The sequence below is a fragment of the Episyrphus balteatus genome, chromosome 4 (genome assembly GCF_945859705.1).
Source record: "Episyrphus balteatus chromosome 4, idEpiBalt1.1, whole genome shotgun sequence".
Taxonomy (NCBI): Eukaryota; Metazoa; Arthropoda; class Insecta; order Diptera; family Syrphidae; genus Episyrphus; species Episyrphus balteatus.
The window spans coordinates 9998099-10008712 of NC_079137.1; the positions used below are offsets into that span (position 1 = coordinate 9998099).

At 30.7% G+C, this 10614-nt stretch overlaps 1 protein-coding gene across 1 annotated transcript; it reads left to right on the forward strand.

Moving 5' to 3' along the window:
* The first annotated feature begins 5652 nt into the window (after positions 1 to 5652).
* Positions 5653 to 8858, forward strand: LOC129919922 (uncharacterized). Its single transcript, XM_056001030.1, has one exon. The coding sequence runs from the start codon at positions 7053 to 7055 to the stop codon at positions 8838 to 8840; it is 1788 nt and encodes a 595-aa protein (XP_055857005.1). The 5' UTR covers positions 5653 to 7052; the 3' UTR covers positions 8841 to 8858.
* The last annotated feature ends 1756 nt before the right edge of the window (positions 8859 to 10614 follow it).

Below are 10614 nucleotides of genomic sequence, written 5' to 3' on the forward strand. Positions count from 1 at the left end.
TTTAACTCTTCAAAGCAATTATAACTGTAGTATGCCGAAGAAATCCAGAAATTTTGAAAAACTGCAATAACATTTACCATTCTATTCTGCCAGCAGAAATTGAAAACACTTCTCAGTTCTGCATCATTTCTTGAAGAATTCTTCAGCACAAAAATTGTCTTGCAATGTCGAAGATGTTGAAGATACGCTCCAAGTCGCTGATGGAGAATTAAATCACTTGAATTAAACTTGACTATAGTAAGAAGATTTTCATTGAATTCGCCTTTCAAGTAAAATGAAGTTGCTTCAGTTGACAGAATCACTGGAGTATCAAGTGAAGTTGTAATTTTTCGTATAAATTTGTCATCAAGATGAAGTTCCTTGGTTGTTTGTAGAAGAAATATACTTTCAAAGTGCTCGGCTTTATTAAGATGTTGGATGAAATTGAAAAACTTTAAATTAAATTTAGTTTTAGTTGCCAATAATTCAGCAGCAAATAGTATTGCAACGAAGGCAGTAATACTTGCAGGAGGATATTTCATGACTGAAATACTATTTGAACTTTTTATAGAAATTTTCGATTTTAAAATGGAATTTCAATAAATTCCTTGGAAATACAGGGTGTTATTTCAGGCATTTGCCTTAGTTCTTAAAGAGTGATTTCTTTGTAACAGCTCCTTGTAGTTACATTCTTCAAATTTGTGTTTGCTTTTTTAGGAGTTTATAGAGCTTTTAAAATCTTTTGAATTTTTGTTATTTTTAAACTTTTCCGTTTTGCATTTTTCGATAAAGATTTATCAGTTCCGGTCATATTTATCAAATTCAGCTCAAATTAAGCAATTCAGCTTATGCTCATGCCTTATGCTTAGATTGATTTATCTGCTATTTTTAGCAGACATTGTTTCGACAGCAGTTTACCAATGACTAAGCAATTCAGCTGAAGTATCTATCTGTTTCTTACCGGTTTTAGCTGAGATAAACCACCTTTCAATACGATTTCAGTATCTTGGTATGCTTAAATATTTCAGTTACTATTTTCAGCTTTAATTTTGAACTCTGTTTAAGCAATTCAGCTGGGATTTGGTCTAGTTTCGACGAAAAATTGCCAACTATTTACTACTAAATTTACCGATCTTCGACTGTGATTTAGTAATTCAGCCAAGATTTTCAGCAGTGATCTGGCAATTCAGCTAAAATTTTCACCATCCATATTGAACACCCTATATCTTAAAGTTTTAAAAGTTTCGACGAAAAATTGCCAACTATTTACTACTAAATTTACCGATCTTCGGCTGTGATTTAGTAATTCAGCCAAGATTTTCAGCAGTGATCTGGCAATTCAGCTAAAATTTTCACCATCCATATTGAACACCCTATATCTTAAAGTTTTAAAAGTTTCCACGAAAAATTGCGAACTATTTACTACTAAATTTACCGATCTTCGGCTGTGATTTAGTAATTCAGCCAAGATTTTCAGCAGTGATCTGGCAATTCAGCGAAAATTTTCACCATCCATATTGAACACCCAATATCTTAAAATTTTAAAAGTATTTTTTCAAGGATTTCCGCCCCAAGTGTCAAATGGTTTTCGTTGTATTTTCTCCATTAGAAACAAATCAATACAATAGATAAAGGAAGAGCTTTTAAAAATTATAACTTAATTATTTTTTAATGGCTGAAGGCGTGTTAGAATTTTACAAAAAACATAGAAAATGAGTGACCTAGTTTCCGAGTACTATCCTCTTCTTGCGAGGAATAGCCCTTACTGCCAAAATGCTAGGACAGTGGAAATGACGTCTAACATGTGAAAATCGACTTGAGAATACTAGAGACAAGGTTTAACTAACGCTTCATTCTTCTCATCGCTTAGTTGTATGTATTCATATCAGAAAGTTGGGAAAGGATCTGGTCACCCTATTAAGATCAATTCAAAGGTCTCGATACAACATAAAGCTGCACTAGGGCAAGTCCACTCGAATAGACTTTTTGAGGGACAAATATTTTTTACCCTGTGACACAGATATTCAGCAAAGATTAACCACTCTGCATTTACCATCTTGGGCTATGACTAATCAGTTCCGGCTGTCCGTTACCAGCTTCAGTAGTATTTAATACAATTCAGCTTTAATTTAGCAATTCAGCTCAGAGCCTTATCTGAGAGTTTCAACTCAAATTTTCGGCTACAATTAATTGTTCTTTACCAGCCTAAGTAGAATTTTATCAAATTCAGCTTTAGTTAAGGAATTCAGCTGAGAGTTTTATATGGAATTTTACAATTCAGCTGAGTAAAGGAAACAAAAAAGTTTACATGAAAGTTACAGGTACTTATCACATTTCTGAATTCATGAGATAGAATAGGATCTAATATATTGTTATCAATTCAAATGCAAATCCGTGAGTAAAAATCTTTTTTTCATATGGAAAATATTATTATTAAGGGCGTGTCTATCCTATACATTTTACAACAATTATCCACATTTTAAAAGAATTTGCATTCAATGTTGTTTTAAATTATAATCATTTATCAGTCTCCGCAGGCATGATAAATCTATTTTCATGTAAAATCACGACTAAACCTTTTAAATTTTTTATCAACTACATTGATCATCATCCATTTGAGGGCTCAAATACAGCATTATTAATTAATACCAATTAGATTAGATTCAAAACAAAACAGAAGAAGAAGAAAAAAAAACACTAAACAAAGTAAATAAAAAAAAAGCAAACACGACATTTTCAATTTAAAATTGTGCATTTATTAAGCAATTATTGTAATTACAAGCTACCAACAGTATAATGGTCTCACTTTAATGCTTTTATTAGTTTTTTTTTTTGTATTCTGCCACTGAATGGCAAGACTCTGTCAGTTACAAGATACTACTGCATCAACATAGAAAACAGAATTCACGTGCCACTAGTTGGTTTTTTTTTTCAATGTTTGCTTTTTTTGTTGTGTTGCCATCAACAAGTGCACAATACCATAACAAAGCTAAAGTTTTTTTTCGTTTGTGCTAAAACAAGATTTTTATGCAACAACCCCTCATCAACAATAAGGAAATTTTTTGTTGTTGTTAACAATTTAGTTTTTGTGTGTGCTTCTATTTAATTCCATTGAAAGTGCATTGACCATTGGAGACTCGAGAAGCTTTTTTTTTTTTTTTTTGGTTTGCTAGCATCTGGAAAATGAGAGTTAAATCAATTATCCACGGTTAATAGAAATTGAGCCAGAGATATAAATTAAATTTAAAAACGTTTAAAATAATTTATTAATTGATATCAAGTTTAGTTACTCAATCGTCTTTGACATGATAAATTAAAATGATGATGAAATTAAAAACTAAATCAAAAATGTGGAAATTAAATGAATTTGTCTTTTTTAAAAGAATAGCAGACCATGGTTTAATCTGGCGGACAATCTATTTTTAGTCAGCTAAGCAATTTAGCTTATATTTTTCAGTCATTTAGCACTTTCAGTGGTAATTTGGCGTTTCAAGTGAGGTTTTTTGCAGAGATTGTCTTGCTGTACTTTTCAGCTCCGATTCAATAAAAAATATTCAGCTGCGAACAATCATTTCAACTGTGATTTACTTGTCGTGTATGCACTCCACCAATTTCAAGAGATTTTATCGTATTTATCGAATTCAGCTAAGATTAAGCAATTCAGCTTAAGTAGCGATTTTTAGTTGTGATTTAAAAAATTCAGCACAAGTTACTAGTTTTGTCTATAATACTTGAGCTTCGGTTTACCAGTTTATAGTCTATAAATTAGAAATTCAGCTGTTATTTTATAATTCAACAGAACAAAAAATTACAAGTTAGGACTGAAATTTAAGACTTTGTTGTGATTTACATGTTCCAGCCATCTTTCAGTGTTTTTTATTTTTTATAGATTAAGCATAGATTTTGTCATTCAGCAGATGTACTTTTATCTGATTCAGCTGAGATTTTTAATCTGGTTAGTAATTAACTAGTATCAGCTGAAATCTAATTTAGCCAACTAGCATTGATTAATAAGCTTGAACTTGCGACTTGTCAGTTTTAGCTGTTATTTAGTCATTCGGCTGAGATAAACCTTAAAGTATACCATAAAATGGCGTCTAAAAAGAAATTTTTAGAGCGATTGCAGCATTATAAGGCAGAAATATACAAATGATCATTTTAAAACTTATTCAAATATTTCACATACTGATATTGTAATGTCCCAAAGACATGCAAGAATACATGAAGTGCAATTAATCTTCCTTATAAGCGCATGGCAAGCAATACAATTAGATATGGTTACATATTTTGTATTTTAAAAATGATGAATTAGCCATTAAGTGTTATTTACCGACTCAAATTATTGACATGAACATTCGCAATGCCGTCTTTACCATAAGGGCACACGGGGCCCGTGCCCAGGGCCCCCATTCTCAGGGGGGCCCCGAAGGAACGAAAATTTCTCTCACACATTTATTCTCAAAACATTTTTGTCGGGTAGACCATCTACCAAAAAAGTTTTAGTTTTTATATGGCAACCAAAGAATCAAATAAAGTTTTTTCTACTAAACGGAAAATATATGTTTTCAAAATGAAAACAAATTATGTGGACAAAATTCTAAATCCAAACGACCAAACCAAAATTCAATTTTCCAAAAAATAAGACAATTATTAAAAAAAAAAAAAAACAAGAAAAATATCTTTTTTTTCCACTGTAGCTAGGATTATAATAAAAACAACGAATTCTCTTCCATTATCTTTTTCCTTAAATAATAATTTCGTTTGAAGTTTGCAAAACTGTCAAATTTTTAGTGCTTGTGTAAAAATATGTGTAGATTCGTATTAAAAGACGAAAAAAGAATCAATTCGTCGGCAAAAAAACATCAATACTTTTTCCGTTGGAAAACGTTTAAGAAAAAACTATTGCCGGCTCGTCGACGGTACATCAATGTTTTGGTTCAATGGAAAACGCCATGGTACAATGGTTGGCAACCCCAAACATTTTTTAATTTGAATTGCTCTCGTATTTAAAGATTGACACATAAAATTCATTAAATAACTTAAAAAAATTGTTTTTCAAAAAAAAATATTTTTTTGTTAAATCCAAAAATAATTTTTTTTAAAAGTTTTCTTAATTTTAATATCAGTATAAACCTTTCTTATGTCAAAATTTTCATTAAAATCGATTGTGTCGTTTACATTAAAAAATCGGTTCTATGGCAAGTAGGTATCGTTAATAACGGTCCAAAAAAATATTTTTCTTATTTCAAAAGTGCGGCTTATTTGCAGCATTACATGTTTTTTTTTTTTCAAACTAAAATCGTTATCCGTTTTTGAGAAAATTGCAATATCTCGAAAACTTTATATTGGAGATCCGTTAAATCCGTACAAATCGTCTGTACCGAGTTTTTAGCAAATCTATCAATCCGTTTGAGCTCTTTTTTCCAATTCTTCAAACTGAAACTTATAACGGATACAGGGTTATTATTGGCAGTGGCAACGATTGATGTCTCAATGCACGTATTATTGGCGCCCCCTGCCAATAATAAAGACGCTAAGTACTTTATATGGAACGATATATTGGCTCGCCTTTTTCACCAACCATTGCACTTATTTTACTTTCCAAAAGGGCCCCAAATTCTCGTGTGCCCAAGGGCCCTAGGATAGTTAAAGACGGCCCTGAACATTCGCAATAATAGTGCAATTTCAGTATTTTCAGTCGAACTGCGAGAAGCAGAAGTCAAACGGAATATCTTACCATGAATAGTAATATCAACAGTTTTGTGTTTGTTTTGGAAATTAAGCAGCTGATTTGCTGAAAACAGACGCTGAATTTTATTCAAAGTTTTTGAATTTTATTGATAGTTTAAACAAAGTTGACAAATTTGAAAGCCAACAATTCAACAGCAATTATTATTGGAGCAAAAGCAAACTGACTTACTGTACTGTAATTCATGACTACTAAAGACTTACATTGATTTTTGTTTTGGTGGAAAATTTTTCAATTTCATTGACATTGTAAATTAATAATTTTCTTTTAATTTACTCTTTTCTGCTAATAATTATTTATCGTTTGGAAAGTTTAAGGATAATTTAAAAAAATTAAGGTTCCTAATGGTTCGGCATAAATAATTAATTTGATAATAATTTACTTTTCCAACTGTTTCCGCATGAGTCGAAGTTGTTTAATTGTTCATGTCTATTTCAGTTCTTTAAAAAGTACTAAGCAACAAACAACAAGTCACAGAACTTGGTTTTATCTTCAAATAATAATGCGACTGAGAATTCAATGGGAAAAGCTTTAATCAATATTTCGAAAGTTCATCCAGCAACATCTGGCCCTATAAAAAAATATTTTCTAACAACATTTCTTGTAGCAACATATCTCAAAAACACTTAAATATTCGCAGATGAAACACCTACTTTGTCTTTGTTTCTTCTTCTATAGTACTTAAACAACACCTTTGTTTGAGAATTATTTGTTTCCGTATATTTTTTCTCACATAAATTTCAAGTGACATTAGCAATCAAACAAATCATGTCACTTGTTTAAACAATCAATGAAAATTATTACATTTATTATTAATGCCAACTATATGGCATTATTGACCCTACTTATCGAAAACGTAAAATCACCCATTTTTTCTAAGGTATTCTTAACCCTACCGACAAAATAAATAAAAACACAAATCGGCTGAAAAGAGTTAATTAAATTCAAACTAATCCATAAAATTTCAGTTATGTAAATTTGATTTGTTGATGTTGGAAATAATACAGGGTGCATATTTTCATGCGTGACCTAGGTTTTCAAGGCTAACTTAATCCAACTTTAGAAGAATGAAGAAGTTTGTTTAAGGGCATTTCAAAGGCCAAGAAAAGGTATCAAAATATTTGGTTAGAAGACCAAGATTTATTTCGTGCTCAACTGCAATATCACTTTGAAAAACTGGGATATTAGAAGAAATAACCAAGAGAAATTCAAATCGTGTCAGCAGAACAATTCCATGCAACTTTATCAACCATCAACAAAAAACACCCTGTAAATAAATAACTGCTAGATTCATGTTTACATTCGAAAGAAATACTTATCAGTCATGAATATTTCTACAACAAGTCGGGTCGCTTTCGTCATGTTACTTTTTTCTGTTGCTGAATTTTTGAAAATACAAGCCGAATTAAACACAAAGCTTATAAATTTAATCGAAAATCTTAACAAAGTCAACCGTTTTGAAACTATTTTTCTCCTCAAATCATCCAAGGAATCTTACTTCAACGACAAATTCATACGAAGCATTACAAGTTCCCTTCAAATTCCAGTAATTCTAACAACTGGAGTGTCTTCATTTTACTTGAAGGAAAGATTCAATGAAAATCTCCTAACTATTGTGGAAACTGAATCAAGTCAATTATTTCTTCAGAGACTTTTGGAAGATCTACAACACCTTCGACATTGTAAGACAATTTTTGTGTTGAAGAATTCTTCAAAAAAAGATGAAGAACTGAAGAATGTTTTCAATTTCTGTTGGCAAAATAGAATGGTGAATGTTATTGCAGTTTTTGAAAACTTCGGGCAATCTTCAACTTACTACAGTTACAACAATTTCGGAAATTTCAAAATCGAAGAAATCATCTGGAACAAAAATGATTTGCAGGTTTTTCCAAATCGAATGAAGGACCTTCAGGGTATTACATTGCCAATTCTTTTTGGAGGCCCAGAACCAGCAGTGATTGTGTCAAAATCTGCTAATGGCAATACGATAATTGGAGGTTACGTGGGGCATATCTTCAATACGCTTGCCAAAAAGCACAATGCTAGGTTAAACACATCGAATGTTAACACATCACTCTCGTCTTACAACATTCATCAGCGTATTTTGGATGGAACTTTTGAGATATCAGGTGCAACTAAAAAACTCGAAAATATTGAATGGTTTTCATATCCATTTACCATTACTAACTGGGGCGTAATGGTTCCAGTAGAACATAAAATCCCCATCAATAAGGTGTTTGCTTTTGTATTTCATTGGAAGGTATTTGCTTTAACAATAGTGGTATTCATTTTGTTGTCTATTTCCTTGGAAGCAGCTACTAATTGGAACTTATTCACATGGAAACTCTTCTTCAATATGGATTGTTTTCGTGGAATACTTGGACAGTCTTTTCCTAAAGTACCAAAAACCTCATGTAGCACAAAAATCATATATTCATTGATCTTTTTGTTAGGAATTATAATGGTCACTTCTTATGATGCATTTCTTCAATCATTCATGACCCATCCACCAAGAAAAAAAGTAATAAAATCCTTCGATGACCTCAAATCCTCTGATCTAAAAATTTATATTATGAAATCAGATTTAGATGATTATTTGAACCAATTGAAGCCTAAATTTGTGGAAAAACATTCAAAATTATTTCTTAGCGAAAGTGATTTTGTGACTTTTGGGAGATTCCGTGACACTTTAAACACCAAGTATGCCTTCACTGTGCCCGAGCTCAAATGGAGGATTTATGAAAATCAACAAAAATTCTTTAATAGACAAATATTTCGTTGGTCTGAAGAATTGTGTCTTGTGGAGAATATTTTCTCAGCAAGTTCGATAAATGAAAATTCAATTTATAAGAAAATTTTAAATTTTCATATCTTGGAAACACAATCAAGTGGTTTGCTGGATTTCTGGATGAAGAAGGCTTTTTATGAGCTACTTGGTGTTGGAAAAATTCGAAAACTTAAATTTGGTTTCGATCGTAAGCTGCAACCATTGAAAGTTGAAGATTTGAAATGGATTTGGATATTTATGGGATTGGGATTGATGGCGGGTATTTTGTGTTTCATTGGAGAAGTTTTTGTTTTTAAATTCAACAGTAGATCAATTATTGTGTAAACCAAAAGATGTCCTAATGAAATATATATTTTGTTTTTCGTTTTCTTGATTGATTTTTTTAAAGTCGACTAAATAAACTATTGCATTATTATTGTTTGAAAAGTGGTTTCTGCATTTTCAGTTACAAAAATTTGCGTTAAGACCCTATTTTCTCACATTTACCATTTATAATTGTGTTTGTGCATTTCATGCATTTAAGATCAAAATTATAAACTAAATTGCAAACTGTCGTAAAAATAATAAGTTTTGATATATGGTCTTAAAGTAATATCGAAACGTTTGCTGATTGATTGAATTATTGATGCTTGGGGTCTTAAAACAAAATTAGTCAAATTTTGTGTTTTTGCTTTGGATTAAATTCTTGCTTTGTGCCATTCGAGGAACTTTGATTTACTGGAAAAAATTAAATAAAATTTGTCTTAATTAAATTAGAGGTCTCAGTGCAAAACACATTTTGACTCAGTTTTCAGAGTAAATGGTTTGTAAAATTTCAACACTTACTTTTTTCCAAAAGCTTGTTTTAAGTCAGTCAATACGATATTTATGTTAAGACCCTAATTTAATGATGGTATCAATATATCCCATATCGTTAACATTAATATCAAAAAATGTTATCAAATCATAGTCGAATGCAGTCAGTCTTTTCCAAAGAAGATTAAATCTCAAAATTTATAGATGCGGTCCTAACGAAAATAACGCAGTATGGTGTAGTAGTTTTAGTTCAAATAAAATAATTCTATCTGATACTGTAATATGTATATCAGAGAATTAAAAAAATATAATATATTCAGTTTGAAACTTGGGGTCCTAAAGTAAAATAAATACCTGCTTTAAAACAAATCATACATTGACCTCTAAAAAAAATGCTTTAAAATGATAGGCTGTCTTTAAAGTACCAAAAAGCTAAATAACTTCAAATTATAGAGACTTTAAGACCCCTAAGTCACTATTAGAATTCAAATTCACCACGAAGAAATGTAGACCTCTTCGTATAAAAACAATTCTATACACATTTTTTTTAATGAAGTTTGAATTCTGTGAGACCTCTAATAAAATCAATTACATGCAATTACATGCAACATATCCTTTTACTTTATAATAGCTTTTAAATTGCTTCAATTATTTGTTTGGGCTGTGGCAACTTTAACGCCTTTCAAGTAATATCACATTGGTTAACGCCAATATTGTGACCATTGAGGCATTCAATTATTGTCATTCGAGTCTTAATTAATGGCTCAAATAAAATGTCATCTTAATGTGGAAGTGTATTCCAAGAAACGCACACAACAAAAAAAAAAAAAAGAACTACAACAAGTTCTTGTTATGGTTTTTTTCTGTTAAAATACTGCGTTAAAGTTTTTAATTTATTTCTTAAAAATTTTTTTTTTATCTTCCATTTGAGAGAATCTAGTTCCTTCAACGCTGCGAGTATAAAAACTTTTTTGACGATTACATGTCATTTAGATTTATGAGCTGTCATACAAAGTTTTACTGGCAAATGTAGCAATAATTTCTGCGACGCTCGCTATAGTGATGGTGTGTTGCTCTAACAAAAAACGAAAATATATTGCAAAGACTTGTCTCAGAGGTAATCATTTGAGGAGAAAAAAAAGATGGAATGTTGTGTTATGATCACCACTTTTTTTTAACGCAGGAAACTCATTTATTTATTTTTTTTTTTTTTTTTTTTTTTGATATTTCGAAATTTATATCTACGCAATGCAATTTGATAAAAATCTAATAGAGTCGTAAGTAATTAAATTTAAATGTGTGC